This window comes from Natator depressus, chromosome 6 (genome assembly GCF_965152275.1).
Source record: "Natator depressus isolate rNatDep1 chromosome 6, rNatDep2.hap1, whole genome shotgun sequence".
In the NCBI taxonomy this organism is placed as follows: Eukaryota; Metazoa; Chordata; order Testudines; family Cheloniidae; genus Natator; species Natator depressus.
In genome coordinates this window covers 46165424-46182900 of record NC_134239.1, presented here as the reverse complement: position 1 = coordinate 46182900, position 17477 = coordinate 46165424, and the positions used below count along the sequence as shown (strand labels likewise).

The 17477-nt window shown below is 39.0% G+C and overlaps 1 protein-coding gene across 1 annotated transcript in view; it reads left to right on the top strand.

Annotated features, from left to right (window-relative positions):
- The first annotated feature begins 14402 nt into the window (after nucleotides 1–14402).
- SLC17A6 (solute carrier family 17 member 6) overlaps nucleotides 14403–17477 on the top strand; it is a 49927-nt gene continuing 46852 nt past the window's right edge. Inside the window, exon 1 of the mRNA XM_074955174.1 lies at nucleotides 14403–14941. Coding sequence (XP_074811275.1) covers nucleotides 14856–14941 — 86 coding nt within the window. The 5' untranslated portion in view covers nucleotides 14403–14855. The remainder of the gene's footprint in view (nucleotides 14942–17477) is intronic.

The window sequence follows — 17477 nt, the reverse complement described above, 5'->3', positions numbered from 1 at the left end:
GAGATACCAGGTGCTTGGATGCAATCAGGAACCGAAAAGCTTGGTTACACTACCTTTCCTCCTCATCCACAGAGACCAGAATGGGCTTGTTTCTAATCTTCTTTACACTGACATAAATCAAAGGAATTACACCTGAATGAAACTTTTGCAAGTGAGATCAAAATTAGGTCCAGGTGTTTTGCAATCCTTATCAGCCACTTGTTAATCATTTTCATTTTAAAATGTTTATTAGTTGCTTTACATTTTTCCATAACCCTTCATGAAACAGCAAAGGATTCATTAAGAAGAGGTCTTGGAGGAGAGGGTGAAAGAGGCTAAAATCTTAGATGATGGAATCCTTAACTAAATGGAACACATTCATTAAGAATGAATAAAGCCTCATTTTCAGAAGCACTGAACACCCAGAGCTCCCACTGATTTCAGTGGGAGCTCAGCACTTTTGAAAAATCAGGCCACAAAACTAGCTGGAGACAACTTCTGCTTATAGAGTGGCATTCACTCACATGCAGGGGGCCCATACCTTGCCTTTTGCAACACTTTGCTCCTTTACAGGGAAGTGGAGTATGGATAGAATGGCCATTCATGGGCTCCTATCCCAATATGTGCCAAGGAGGGGTTTCATGCTGGCATTCAGATAGCTTACTGGGAGCAGACAGGGAACGAGATAGTGGATCAGCACTTATGAGGATCCAGAACCCAGGCCTAAGGGCTAGCGAGAATCTGCTTTCAGCCCCACAGACTGTCCACAGGTTGAGAAAGGATTTCCAGCCCTTGCATCCCTGAGGAATTCCCTGCATAAGCACCAATGCTTTCTAAGAAGATTCCATTACATTTAAGGTAGTACTTAGCTTCCTGTAGTTGAGTCCCAACAGAGAAATTTGCAGACTTTCTTATAATTCCTTCCCTTCAGTGCCCCACCAAATCCTACTATTTTTCTCTCACTTGACACACACTCCCATTACCATTCAGGATTTATGACTTACTCGCCATGCTTCTAGTCAAGGAGGACTGATGGGGGCTCTCTGTTAATACCGCTTCTTAACTGCCCGGAGGTGGGGTGGCTTTTGAACAACAGGCAATTGATTTATTAAGCTTTTTGGAAAAGAACAGTCAAGGCACAGTGTATATGTGAAGTTAAGATGCCCATGCAGACTGAGACAGACTGCAGTGCTTGATACCTTAGGTGTAATGCTAACCAGATGTGAAGGTACTTCTGGATGATTTATGATGCATACTGATGATGAGGCATGCACCATTCAGAGGGTGATTAATATTCTTGCCATAAATCATATAAAGCAGGCATCATGCAATGAAAATCTGTTGAAGCAAAGAAACCAACTCAGTTTAGAGGGTGACATAATATTAGACTGGCTGGACTCATGGATTCAATAGAGCTCTTTAGCAAGATAAATTGTCTCCAGGGAATGCTGTTTCCATGAACTACAGGTGCCTCCCAGTAGAAGAGAGTGTGAAGGTGAACACAACCATGCAAACAGAAAGGATTTTTAGAAAGTATTTGCATCCCAGAAATTCAGTCTAGGAGTTTGTGGCTAATGAAGAACTTTCAAATTAGTGCTAATAAGAAGTCAAAACTCTATTATTGGCCTGATTCAAAATTCGCTGAAGTCAATGGGAGCCTTTGCAATTAATTCAATGGGCTTTGGATTGGGCCCTTACAAAGGAGCTGACAGCCAAAAGTCATAAATATTTGACAACATGCTCAGTGTGAAAGGAACGGGTGGTCTCCAATTCTTAGTACACAAGTGCTGTGTCACAATTGGCTCTAATTGATACCAATATTGGGAGGCTGAATCTTCATCAGAAACACTGAAGGAGCATGAAGACTGGGCTAGTGTCTAAACCTGAGAGGTGGTGGACATGGTGTTGGGCATATTGCATTGCCCCTGCCCATGCTGTCCATGTTGTGGTGGATAAATGCAGGCAGACAGATGATGACTCCATTTTCCAGGTCTGTTCATCTGACACCTTCTGAGAAAGGGCTCACAAGCAAGTATGAAAAGTCAACTTGCTGTGGCTAAGTCAAGAAACTAAACTGTACAATTAAAATGGAAAAAGACTCTGACACTCTTACTCATGTGGTTCAGTGCTCTTAACTTTGGACCCAGCCTCTTGATTTTAATGGAACTACTTACAGAGTACGGTACTGGTACGGTCACAGTGAATAAAAGCTAGCCCATGGTTCAGAATGAGTGAAACTGTTGAGAGAGAACAAGAAAATAAATAGCGAAGTTTAAGAAGTTATATACTGCAGGAATTAATTATTTACCCAACGAACTCTCCTCCCTCCCTTTGGTGTGATCTCAGTACCTGTGGCAAGCAGCTATAGCACTGCATTTTCAGTGCTCAAACACTGTTCTTTCCTGCCTGTTTATACAGGTCTCATGTTTGACCCCTGCTTTCCTGTAGTTTAATGGATGTTTTTCATGATTAAGACATGCTTAATGTTTTGGAAATGGCCCTTCTATATTCCTGAGCAGGACTTTAGAACACCCTAAGTGAGACAGTCACTGAAGTACCTATGGCAGGTTTAGGACCAGAGCATAAGGAGACAGGACATTTGAGATGTTTAGCTAGGAAAGGGTAGAGTACTACCCAGCAAAACACATTGTGCTTAGTAAAGCTGCTAGATTTTTATATTGAATCAAATCCTCAAATCCCAATTTGATTTTTTTACTAAGGACTTTTTTACAGTCCTTACAGAGGCAAACTCTCCATTGGCTTCAGTAAGAGTGTTGCCCAAGTAAAAACTTCAGGGCTTGTTTTCTTATTATCAATCACTGTTATTTCTTAATCATATATATACTGTAGTGGAAATTTGCATGGCATTTTACACACACACAGAGTAAGATGTGTTCCTTGTCAAGTGATTAAAAAAATTAATCACGATTAATCGTGATTAATCACACCGTTAAACAATAATAGAATACCATTTATTTAAATATTTTTGGATGTTTTCTACATTTTCTAATATATTGATTTCAATTACAACACAGAATACAAAATGTACAGTGCTCACTTTATATTTATTTTTGATTACAAGTATTTGCACTGTAAAAAAACAAAAGAAATAGTATTTTTCAATTCACCTAATACAAGTGCTGTAGTGCAATCTCCTTATCTTGAAAGTTGAACTTAAAAATGTAGAATTATGTACCAAAAAACGCCCCCTGCATTCAAAAAATAAATAATGTAAAATTTTAGAGCCTGCAAGTCCACTCAGTCCTACTTCTTGTTCAACCAATCACTCAGACAAACAAGTTTGTTTACATTTGCATGAGATAATGCTGCCAGTTTCTGGTTTACAGTGTTACCTTAAAGTGAGAACAGGCATTCTCATGGCACCGTTGTAGCCAGCGTTGCAAGATATTTATGTGCCAGATGCGCTAAAGATTGATATGTCCCTTCATGTTTCAACCACCATTCCATGGGACATGTGTCCATGCTGACGATGGGTTCTGCTTAATAACAATCCAAAGCAGTGCGGACCGATGTATGTTCATTTTCATTATCTGAGTCAGATGCCACCAGCAGAAGATGATTTTCTTTGTTGGTGGTTTGGGTTCTGTAGTTTCCACATTGGAGTGTTGCTCTTTTAAGACTTCTGAAAGCATGCTCCACACCTCGTCCCTCTCATATTTTGGAAGGCACTTCAGATTCTGAAACCTTGGGTCGAGTGCTGTAGCTAACTTTAGAAATCTCACATTGGTACCTTCTTTGCGTTTTGTCAGATCTGCAGTGAAAGTGTTCTTAAACTGAACAACACATGCTGGGTCATCATCTGAGACTGCTATAACATGAAATATATGGCAGAAGGTGAGTAAAACAGAGCAGGGGACATACAATTCTCCCCCAAGGAGTTCAATCACAAATGTAATTAATGCATTATTTTTTAATGAGCGTCATCAGCATGGAAGCATGTCCCCTGGAATGCTGGCCAAACATGAAGTGGCATACGAATGTTTAGCATATCTGGCATGTAAATACCTTCCAGTGCCAGCTACAAAAGTGCCATGCAAATGCCTGTTCTCACTTTCTGGTGACATTGTAAATAAGAAGCGGGCAGCATTATCTCCTGTAAATGTAAACAAACGTGTTTGTCTTAGCAATTGGCTAAACAAGAAGTAGGACTGAGTGGACTTGTAGGCTCTGAAGTTTTACATTGTTTTGTTTTTGAGTGCAGTTATATAACAAAAAAAAAATCTACATTTGTAAGTTTCACTTTTATGATAAAGAGATTGCACTACAGTACTTGTATGAAAAATATTATTTCTTTAGTTTATCATTTTTACAGTGCAAATATTTGTAATAAAAATCATATACACTTTGATTTAAATTACAACATGGAATACAAAATACATGAAAATGTAGAAAAATATCCAAAATATTTAATAAATTTCAATTGGTATTCTATTGTTTAACAGTGCAATTAAAACTGCAATTAATCATGATTAATTTTTTAAATTGCGATTCATTTTTTTAAGTTAATTGCATGAATTAACTGCGATTAATCGACAGCCCTAGTTCCTTGCCCTGAAGAGCTTTCATTCTCCACCAGACTTAGTAATTTTATACTGCAGGTTTTCTATAGCCTGGGATATAAGCACATGGAGCCTGGAGTCAATGGGAGTAGGATAAGGACCATGCTCTTGAAGAGGTCAGTAAGGTGCAGGGCCATAGGTTTCCTGAAAGGAGCATACATTGCTCTGTGATACATCAGATCCATCCCATACCAAACATGGGGAATGGTACTTTCCTTCCAATTTGGCCTAGTTGGTCATCTAATTGCACATACCCAATTGCATTTGAAGCCACAGCTTCCTCTAACAAAGCCAAATAGCTCTTCCAGGGCATAGTGGGTCCTTTTCCAACATATAACAAGAATGTTTGTGTATAAAAGGTGTAAAATTAGCCATCATATGATGAAATGAAATAAGATGAACCACATCCCCAGCCTCAGGTTAGTCTGTTCCCCAGAGACACTTGGAAATGAACACTGTGTTCAGGAGAAGCCAATGTTTCCAGTTACACAAGATCATGTCAGGATCACAGATATTTCAAAAGCAATGGAAAACAGAAGGGTGCAGTGTTTCAGTCTCAAACTAACAAGTGTCTTACACCCCTGATCCCTTGTTCCCTTGAACACAGCACAGTCGTCAGCATGCTCATTAGCAGTGTCCTAAAATAAAGCAGAGGTTTTTCTGCCACTTTTAATGATGTACTGTTGAAATGTTCCCAGAGGGAAAACTGAGAAACACCCTAGGTATTCAACAAAGCTCCGGCAATACAGTCATTCTGTTGCAGAGGCTTCCTCAGAACCTTTTAAAAGCTTCATCTCTCCTTTATGTCTTGTGGTAAGAAAAAAGGACATTTATTCTCATGTTCACCTTGAAAAATATGGACTCTTTCCCCAAAGAAGATATCTACCACCATTTACCACTTTAAATATTTATTGTGAAAAAAAAGCCAAACTCTTTCTTGCTCATAGGCAGTGAAAGAATCGTGTTTCAAAAGATAACAGAATATCAATGAAAGCTTCTAACATCAACAAGACCTGAGACAAATAACAACTAGAGTTGACTGGGTATTTTTGTATTGTTGTGGTAATGAGAAAAATGAAATAGAAATTTTCCTCAGAAAATTAAGAGCCATTACAAGATTTTTGTCATCTTAAACTGTTCTTATAAGAAACTTTGCAAGAAAGCACTGTGTCTGTTCAAACAGAATAGCTACATAACAGACAGGAATGACACAGTAGGAGTCAAAGTTGCTCATTAACATAGCGCAGTTATCCTGCTTTTCTAAAAACCTTTAGTTGAGCATCTCCATATATAACAAAACCCCTCCAAAATGGGGTAACCTATTGTGGGGACTTTTTTATGCTTAAGAGGTATTTTTAGAAGTGGAGTGTCAAGGACCCAAAAATGGCCTTTAAAATAATATAAAAGCAACAAAGCAACAAAAGGAAGTTGACACTGTGCTTCTAGAGGGGCTGGGGCTGATCCTTATTTACACAAAACCCCTTTTACACAGCTCTGGCAACATGAAGGTATGCTAAAATAGCATAAATTATATTTATATTCACTTTAAACTCCCCTTTACACTGTCAGAGTGGTGTAAAATAGCCTTAATGTAATTAAGAATAAGCCACGCTCGTCTATTGTATAAGATTTAATTCAACTTTTAAATCCAGCAATAAAGGATGTTATTAAAACACAAACAAAAATAGATTAGATTATATATAATAAGGTAAAATAGAGGTCTTGACAATTTATGATAATTAAATATCTCATAATAGCATTAATAAATGAACACATGTTAACACCAATGTGCTTGGCCAGATTTCAATTTAAGTAATTACTTCTCATTGACTTAAGTTCCACCACCATAAACTTTTGTATTGTGTTCATATGCACTGCTAAAATTGTTGCTGTTTCACCCAGAGGTAGTTGCACTTCGATATGTTCTATTACTGATTGCTAAAGACCTTTGGGATCCTTTGGTATTAAATTTTAGATGAGCACAAGAATGTAAAGCATCAATGTTGCGGTGATAGACAAGAATATAAGAACATAAGAACGGCCATACTGGGTCAGATCAAAGGTCCATCTAGCCCAGTATCCTGTCTTCCAACAGTGGCCAATGCCCGATGCCCCAGAGGGAATGAACAGAACAGGTAATCATCAAGCGATCCATCCCCTGTTGCCCATTCCCAGCTCCTGGCAAACAGAGGCTAGGGACACCATCCCTGCCCACCCTGGCTAACAGCCATTGATGGACTTATCCTCCACGAACTTATCAAGTTCTTTTTTGAACCCTGTTATAGTCTTGGCCTTCACAACATCCTCTGGCAAGGAGTTCCACAGGTTGACTGTGTGTTGTGCGAAAAAAATACTTCCTTTTGTTTGTTTTAAACCTGCTACCTATTAGTTTCATTTGATGACCCCTAGTTTGTGTGTTATGAGAAGAAGTAAATAACACTTCCTTATTTACTTTCTCCACACCAGTCATGATTTTATAGACCTCTATCATATCCCCCCTTAGTCGTCTCTTTTCCAAGCTAAAAAAATCCCAGTTTTATTAATCTCTCCTCATATGGAAGCTTTACCCCTAATAATTTTTGTTGCCCTTTTCTGAACCTTTTCCAATTCCAGTATATCTTTTTTGAGATGGGACAACCACATCTGCATGCAGTATTCAAGATGGGGGAGTACCATGGATTTATATAGAGGCAATATGATATTTTCTGTCTTATTATCTATTCCTTTCTTAATGATTCCCAACATTCTGTTCGGTTTTTTGACTGCTGCTGCACATTGAGTGGATGTTTTCAGAGAACTATCCACAATGACTCCAAGATCTCTTTCTTGAGTGGTAACAGCTAATATAGACCCCATCATTTTATATGTATTGTTGGGATGATGTTTTCCAATGTGCATTACTTTGGATTTATCAACATTGAATTTCATCTGCCATTTTGTTGCCCAATAACCCAGTATTGTGAGATCCTTTTGTAGTTCTTTTCAGTCTGCTTGGGACTTAACTATCTTGAGTAGTATCTGCAAATTTTGCCACCTCACTGTTTATCCTGTTTTCCAGATCATTTATGAATTTGTTGAACAGTACTGGTCCCAATACGGACCCCTGGGAAACACCACTGTTTACCTCTCTTCATTCTGAAAACTGACCATTTATTCCTGCCCTTTCTTTCCTATATTTTAACCAGTTACTAATCCATGAGAGGACCTTCCCTTTTATCCCATAACAACTTACTTTGCTTAAGAGCCTTTGGTGAGGGAGCTTGTCAAAAGCTTTCTGAAAATCTAAGAACAAGTTAAGCAAGCATATTTATTTATAAGGCATAAATAAAATTTATTATATCAGATTTCTCTATAACAAAGCAGAAAAGCTGCAAGTGTTATAATACAGTGCTGCTTTGTTTGACACTTTAACTGGGCTTTGTCAATTGTTCAGAATTTCCGTTATAAGTTTTTGTTCAGTACCTAGCTGTCTATGTTAAAAGTAAACTAGTTGGAAAAAATGAAACTAGAACCTCCCAATGTAGCTTGAAAATTTGTAACTGCAGAGCAGTCAAATATGCTAACCTAAAATCAAACTCTCTCTACGTTCAGGCTGAAATACCATACATACTCTTACAGGAAAAATAAGGAGGAGTCCTTGTGACACCTTAGAGACTAACAAATTTATTTGGGCATAAGCTTTCATGGGCCACAATGACTCCTCATTGTTTTTGCTGATACAGACTAACACGGCTACAACTCTGAAACCTGTTACAGGAAAAACAAAAACTTAGTCCCATTTACATTGTATTATTCGCTTCCACCACCAGATGGCACAAGCAGTGCCTTCAACCAAATAAAGCACGCTCTTGATTCTTGTGTCAAATTAACTTTTGAACCAACCCAGAATCAGATTCTGACATTATAATAAAACCCAAAACTTGAGTGCTTTAAAACAGAAAAACATACCTTTAAATAAATGCTCTGAATTAGTGCAATAATCTCATTTTTCTTTCTTTCTTCTTAGAATTATTAATTTTATACCTTTGCCAAGCAAATGCAGCAACATGGAAGTGGAAGGAGGAGAGAGAGGACTTTGTAGAGAGTCAGTTTTTCCACTGAAAGAGAAAACAGTGACAAAGGGAGTCTCAGAATATTTCCCAATTTAATTTATTCTGTTTACTTTGAACAGAGAGTTTGCCAGCAGAGCTACACACAGAGGATTCTACTTGACAAAAGACTGCACAGTCCAACACTGCAGCCAGCTCCTTGTTAGATCCTTGGTGTCTTTCTCTCTCTGTATCTTTTCTTGTGACCTACCTGTTCCTGTGCTCTCACCCCAAAGCCACAGGACTGTATTTTCAGTAAGCATGGGCTAATTCAGGATAGATCTGAGCATTAACTTTGCTTCTGTCCAGATGCTTAGGAACTCCTCAGTCTGATTCAGCTAAAACCATATTCAGTAGAGCCGCAAGAAGAGAATACTTACAGGGGGCCTTTAAACTGTATCTCAGACTGCTTTGTACTGGTATAGTGGAATAATATATTCCAAAGTATGGCATATGCAGAGACATTATTTATTATTATTTGCCTTTTGGGAACTTCCAGCCACCCCTGTGAGGATCAGGGTCCCACTGTGCTAGATGCTGTGCAGACACACTAGAAGACACCATCCTGTCCTTGAACAGTTTATAATCTAATAAACCAAGCAACATATGGAGGGTGGGGGAACAGGAAGCAATCAATTATATGCAGTTTTAGTACATACATTACAGAACCTCTCAACATAATCCCTCAGTAGCCTTTACTTCCATATTTGCCTGTGTAGGACTGGAGTCATAACCTCAGGAGAAAGCGAGGCTAGCTGGTTATGAAGCAGATCTGCAGCTACTTCTGAGAAGGCACCTCAGGCAAAATCATCAAGGAAGCAATGTTAACCAAGCTGCAACTATATGTGACACTGGCTGGCATTCTGAGTGCTTCAACAACTGGGCTTCAGAGCAGGACACAGCACAGAGACCTCACTAATGGATGTCCTCCTATGACAATGGGTAGAGACCACATTTGGGTTCTTAAATGACTTGATCTTTGCAGCTTTCAACAGAGTTGACCACTGGTTAGGTGCTACTAATCAGGCCTTCAGGACATAGCTGGATCAGCCAAAGGCTGCTCTAAATTCTGCCAAGGACAAGACCAGCACAGACCCCTGATGGGGAGAATGGTGCAAAGATGCATTAAAGCCATCTTTGTGTTTCCTTTTCCTAGCTGTAGCTAAGGATCTGCCACAGGATTTATTTAATGAGCAACCTATTAACATAAAACTAAATTATAAATCAGTGGTTCTCAATTCATGGCCAGTGGGCCACTTGTGGCCCAATCAGCACACAACTGCAGCCCATGTGACATCCTCAGGCCCATACAGGTAGAATATATACTGTGTGGATGTGGCCCACATAAACATAGACTGCTACATATGAGACCCATAGTGGTAAATAGGTCGAGAACCACTGTTATAAATGCACAGGAAATAGATGCCCATAGGTTTAATGAGCTATTGCTTCTTCCAGACAGTCTCCCTTCAATCAATTTCTCTGACCTCACACTTCCTATATGGCCTGACTTCTTTCCAAGAGAGAGTATAGTTCTTTGCATCCCTTTGGGATTTTATAGTTCCCCAGTCCCAAAGGAGGTACCAAACTGCACCATTGTTAAGGTGAAATCCTGGCTTTATTGATGTTAATGGTCAATTGACTTCAATGGACCCAGAATTTCAGACTTAATCTGTGAGCCTTGCTCACACTAGCATCATTCCCAAATTGATTTGGATTCGGTTGCAGTCATGCACCTTACTGCTGAATTTTTATGGGATAAACAATTGTGAGCCTCAAAGAATTGTACTTTATATTATGCTATTTTATTGAAACAGATTTTCAAAGCCTCCAAGGGGCTCTGGATACCCCAAAGTCTCAGGCTGAATGCGAGTGTGTGCGTAGAGGGGAGGGTCTTTTAAATCTTTTAAATTTACATCTACAAAGTTGCACTTTTGTAGATAGGATTCTATCATATAATACCACTTCATTGGTGGATCTGTGTGCATGTCACATAATAAGAAAGGACAATACATTTTGTAATGAGTGATGTAGCTAAAGCAAGGTTGCAGGCAATCTAGAGAATCCAAATATTTTTAAATTAATCAAAAATCACCAATTTATTTCACTGATGCAATCTACAGATATCTAATATGATAACACTGTGCTGTGTTCATCAGTGACACAACTAAATTTAGCAAGCTGAGTCAGACACCCAGTCAGAGATATATATTATCAGGCTGATTCTATAAATCTCTAGATACTATTGTGATGAGTTCTATAGAAAACTTAAGGATGGATAGATCAATATTAATATGAAAAACTGAGCTTTGAAAAACACAGTCATGAACTCTCAGCTTCTATTTTGCTTAATTCATTAGGAATACAGACAGTCAGAAGACATATAGGGAGACTATGCAGTATTTGGGCCATTTCAGGCACCCAAACCTTCAGTTTTCAGTCAGAAAAAAACTTCCATTCACAGGTAGTGGGAATGCTGCCTGATCAAATGGTGCAGGATCAATCATAAATATAATTGTCTGCACTCAGTTCCATGAGAAAAACTTTGGAGATAGGCAGCATCCTGCTGGACTCACACATCATCCCACAATTGTTCCAAGAGCTTCTTTGAGAACAGTGTTCTTATTGGATTATTTGAGACAGATTTATCTGCTTTCAACTAATGTGTGCAAGTGCTATCATAACTGGTATTTACTGCATAAGGGCCTGATCCAAAGCCCACTGAGGTCAATGGAAAAACATCAATTGATTTCAAGTGTGTTGACAGAAAGACTTTAATAATAATAATTAACAATGATTCATATCTTCAGGCCACCAACTAAATAGGTAAATCTCTAGTGTCATTTAAAAGGCTGACTGGTCTGGGCATGTTTTATAGCACTAGCCATCATAGTCTCTTACTACGCAGTTGAAACTGCAGTTGAAACAATAAGTAGAGCTCTCATTGGGAAAGGTCTCAGGAAACTGCCAATATGGTATACACTAGGCATAGTATACCCACTTCAGAACTACCACTGCACCTATGGATGGTCTCATTTTAACTTTCCAAGGTCCATTGTTAGAGTCTATTTTTTATATACGTAAGGAATAGTTCATTTTTTTCAATGAACGAGCACATCAGTCCTCTAACACTATTCTTGGGTGGTATTAGGCTGGATACAGATGGACATCATTAATTATTATTTAGTTCTCCCAAACCAGTGAGCACTCCTTATTCAATGAGCTTTAGTAGTAGCAGTACAATAAATGTGGCAATGCTAAGGAATCCAATTCGGGCTCAGAGCCCATTCATAGTAGGTACTGTGCAAATGAATAACACAAAGATAAGCCTCTGAGGCAGAAACTAATACTATAAAGCCCTGATTTAGAAAAGCACACTTTAAATTTTAGATATGTGCTTAAATGCTTTCCTGAACAGGGATGCTTTTCTGAATCTGAGTCTAGAACATTTCCCCATTACTGACTGAATTATTCTCTATCCCTTCTGCCTCTTGGAAATTTCTATTAATAAATAGGTTTCAGAGTAGCAGCTGTGTTAGTCTGTATTTGCAAAAAGAAAAGGAGGACTTGTGGCACCTTAGAGACTAACAAATTTATTTGAGCATAAGCTTTCGTGAGCTACAGCTCACTTCATCAGATGCATTCAGTGGAAAATACAGTGGGGAGATCAGTGATCTGAATGCATCTGATGAAGTGAGCTGTAGCTCACGAAAGCTTATGCTCAAATAAATTTGTTAGTCTCTAAGGTGCCACAAGTACTCCTTTTCTTTTTATTAATAAACAGGTTGTCAAATATCTGCAATGGTAAACTGGAGAAATGAAGCAAGGTGACCCAATGGACAGATGCAGTTAAAAAATTATGGATGGCAATAGAGACGGTAATAAATCCTAAAGTTCCTTTCAACAAACGAAATGAGAAGTATAAAGAAGGATCTATAATGAAACCTGCACTGAAGGCCACATCCAGTATTTAGCATTCTGTATAAAGCAAAGCTGAATTTCAATATGAGGAAGTATCTTGTTTTAGGAGTATATAGTTTAAATGTACTTTCTATTGTGGTATTTTATGGTGCTTTCATGTCTTTGAAATACCATTACAAACTGGAATCTACTATCATTGCAATAGCGGCAGTGTTATAAGAATTGGCTTTACTGATATGAACGTGCTTTGCTGATGTAAAATATCATTGTCCTTCCACCAGGGGGCAACATTAGTAAAAATATTTAAATAATCCAGAACAATTGTTTTTAGAATATTGTGGCAGGACTATATATTTTAGCAGGAAATTATTCTTTTCACCTTGATTTTAAAAATATTTTATTTATAGAAACTTTTGTTACAGAGAAAGTAAGCAAGTGCAAGGGCTTCAATTTTCAAATAAATTTGTTTTTGGGTACAGAATTATGAATGTCCTTTTTTCTGATCAATAAACATTGTAATAGAAACTTTGAGATGGATTTCATATTGGAAAGAGATCTAAGATAAATGCAATCATCATGATTTAGAAATAAAACGTTACTTTTAACATGTACAATCAACTGCTAGGTGATTAAAACTGATAAATGACTACCAAATTCTGTTTGCAGTGGATGTGTGTACACTGGAAAGCTTGTCTCTTTCTCTAAGAGAAGTTGGTCCAGTAAAAGATATTACTTCGCCCACCTTATCTTTCTACCAAATTCTGGAAAGATAAGATGACCAAACTCTCAGAACGTACCTTGATCACTGCAGTGGTGAAAAAATATCATATGTAAAAGTTATATTAGATATTACACAAAAGTGTCATTAAAGGGCAGGTCACAAAGGTATAAAAATTACACATGTATAAGCGTTAGAAACCATGTGCATGTCTAATATATAGATCTAAATTATGACAATGTATTAGAGAGCTATAAATGTTGAGCTAGAAATAAAATATGATCTTAGGTGGACAGACAGATTCTATCTATTTATGGAGATACAACTGTCAGATGACACCTGGTATTAATATTCCGATGTATTTTGCCATTGGTGCCCTGTTTCTCCAGGGGCTCTGACTGACTACCTTTTGCCACATGATCACGCCCTTTGTTTACATTAACAGCACAATTGAATTAAGTACAATAGCCTCTGCATGCAGCAAACTCCCTCGTAATGCTCTGTAGTCCTTGCCCTGAACAACGGGGTCGGGCTATGCGTCAGAAAAAAGGGGGGGGGGGCTAACGCGAGCGCTCAAAAGTAAATTGTCAGCGTTTCATAAACTCCAGTTTCCCTTTTAGCTGCATCATCCTCTGGAAAACCTGGATGGGGACGATGACACGGCTCCTCTTCGGTTTCCATAGCATCCAGTCTTCAAGCCCCCCGCAATGAATCCGCCCAGTTCCCCATGAAAGTTGGCAGCCCGGGAGGCTCCCGATTGCGCTCTCCCCGGTGCTGAGAACACTCGGGAGCCACGGGCGCTGTCTGTGGTGCTGAAATCACTCGGGCACACTCGGGAGCGACAAAGGGCGCTGGGCGGATTAGAATCACCAACCCCCGACGTGCGAACTGCCCGTCTACTCTAGAGCCTTGCCCTGGGCGCGCTGCCCTGGGAGTAAGTGGCTGCGGACTTGCTCACAGTAATGAAGTGCTAGGGCTGCTATTGTCCGAGAGCTTGGAACTTAGCCGTCAGGTTCTCTCAGGCTGGCACGTGCTGGGCATTGGGAACTTTTGACTTCTTCTTTGGAGTGATAAATTAGATGGCCCTCCCCACCCCCCCCTTTCCCTCCCCCCCCACACCTCTCAATCCCTACGGGTTAGGGAAACGTTCAGCAGAAAACCAGGATTCTAAACACTGGACCATCTTCTCCTAGGAAGTAGGGTCATTCCCCCTGCCAAATCAGCCATGGCACTGCCTCCACCGTCTGCCAATGAGTCCTGCACTTCCGAAAAGACTTTCTAATTGTGGCTCCCAACTCTGTTCTGTTAGGAAAGCCGTGGGTTGCATGTAGCTTGCTCGCTCTCGCTCTCTCTCTCTTTCTCTCTCTGGCTCTCCCCCCTCTCTCTGTCTCCCTCTTGCTCTCTCGCACACACACACATACACACACTGACTCAGGCTCCCTTTATCTGGAGACGCACCGATAGCCATGGGAGAAAAAGTTAGAGATTAAACCAATATGAGCGATCATAGCTGTTCATAGCAGTGCCCTGTTCAACACAGAGTGGAGCCCAGTGAAAACCTCTGGAGGCATGGAGTCGGTAAAACAAAGGATTTTGACCCCCGGCAAGGAGGGAATGAAGAATTTTGCTGGGAAATCGCTCGGTCAACTCTACAGGTAAGAAAGATCTCGGTCCGGGGGCTGGATTTCTTACTGGAAAGAATGGGAGGCTTTCCTTAGCCTAAAATTGCTGGATCAGTTCGAATATACGCTATTTGTGTACGTTAGGTTGCTGATAGACTGATAGCTATTTATAGGTTTTCTTGATATCATCTACAAACTAACGCTACCATTACACTATGGCACCGAAATAACTTGCATAGCTGGCTTGCGGAGGATGTTTTTAAATGTGTCCTAAGAGATTTCCCCCATCTTTCTACCCAGAAATTTGATCTCATTTTAAAAATAGAATCAACAGAGAGCAGCACTCCTGTATTTTTATTTCATTTCAATGCAGGGCACCCGTAGGATCCCTTTCACTTTCCTTAGAGAGCGTATTTTTTTTAAAAAAAATGAAACTATAAAATCATTCCTGATTTCGATTAACCGGTTCCCTTGTGTAACCGCCCGTCAGATGAAGAAAAGCACGGAAATGCATAAATAATTGATAACCGAACGATTTCTCTCTCTGAAGCTAGGACAAATATATTGAGAGAGACACCTTCAATTATTTATCCGTCTGCATAGAAAAGGATCCATTTCTTTTGTAGAAAATGCACAACCGCAATAGATGAAACCATAAAGTTAATCCAGCAATAGGGGGGTGCGTGTATTTCCATCGTCTTCAGGTGTGTGTATAGATGCACGCAACCACACACCTGAAGTGCATTGACACGAAATTTGAACACACCATTCCTCGATTGGATCACACCATTCCATCATAAATGGCTCTGTGAAATCTGACGACTTTGGTGACCCCCCAAAATATGATTTTTTACGAGAAAACTACAAAATAAAAATCGGGAGAATATATTTTCGGACATTTGCGTTTAGAACAAAGTACCCCACTCTCTCCAACGTTATTAGAATTTTCTGAATAAAGCAAAATGAGCGATCGTCTTAATACCTACAGTAGAAGTTGTTTTTCTCCACCTATGCGGCAGTGGAGAATAGGCACAGTATTATTCCAACAATAATGGTACATGATTTACAACTTCCTATATAATTTTGAGAGGAAAGGAAATATGAAGTCAATTATCAAATAAAATGATGCTTTCTATTGTAATAGAAACTAGTACAGTTAGAGTCTAGAAATATATGGTTATTTTACCACCAGCCTACATAAATTCAATCGTTTTAAATTGACTGAAAATATGTAAAATATCTGAAAAACAGAATAAATTAGTATGGGCCTCTCGAATATCATGGGAAATGTACTTTTCTTCTCTACGAATATAACTACAATAATCGAGTTCAGCACTAAATATTCTTCGATAGGTATGAAAACACACCTGCAACTCACAATACCTTCTATATCATATCTCAAACAGGTTTTTAAAGAATGATCTAAATAAGGCACTCTGTGAACTTCCGAGGATTTAACAAATATTCCATCAGGACTAGCCACACTTCAGAGAATCAACGTATAATTTTCTATTCGTAATTTTAAAGTGGAAATAATCTGTTTATTATGTCCCATGATCTTTGCTTCATTTCAGGTGGAATCAAATCAAATCAATTCTGTGCGAAAGCTGGTGCTCAGATTTTATAGTTTGAATAAACCACTTTTAACTATAAAATATATTGTTCTATTTTAATTACATTTTTAAGAGGATGGGGATCTTGCAACCCTGACTCAGGGGAGTAAGCCTTACACCAGTGAATAATAAGAGTAAATTCAACTGAGTACGTGTTGCAGGGCATGGCCCATCCTTTCTTTATACATAATATGAATAATGTTTGGGGTCTGATCCTGCCAGTCGTTACTCACCCATTACTCAGGGGAGTTGACCTGGGTTGAATTACTCACCTGCGGAGAATTGTTCACGTGGGCAAGGATTGGCAGCCTTGGAGGCAAGGCAGCGGTCTAGCAAAATGGAATGTTTGGATGCAGTTTTCAAATACCCTGTTCTGCAGGGGCTGCACTTCTGAGTAGTTAATCGGCCTCTTTTGCATCTTACTGTAATGTGGGGAATGTTTTAGCGATAAACCCAGCACATTTTTTCCTCAAAAAGGCATATTAAGATTTTTCTCCCCTATAAAAATAAAATACACGTACATGTTTTGAAGCATACGGTGTGGGTGCAAATGGCTGCATTGATTCATTATATTATAATCAAAATGTGTAAATATTAATGTATGGATTTTCCTTTAGAAGTTTAAACTTGAAACCCTGGGAGCTTCGATTTAATATTTTGGTAAATATGGGCACTGAGAGCGCAGCGGAAAAAACAGACCTAAAGTAAGTCTAGTTAATAATCAGAGTGCAGATTATTGCATGTAATCTTCACAAATTCATGTTATTAATATTGCAAGGGTATTGAGTCATCTGCAGATGGGTAGTTCTCAAACACTGGCATGTTTCGTTAAAATGGCTATGACAGCCATTTTGCAGATCTGGAATACATAGAAATAATTGCTCATCTTTACAGCATTTCTTCCGCTTCCACATTCACAAGCACTGTAGAACTAATTCCTCTCATATTTATAATGT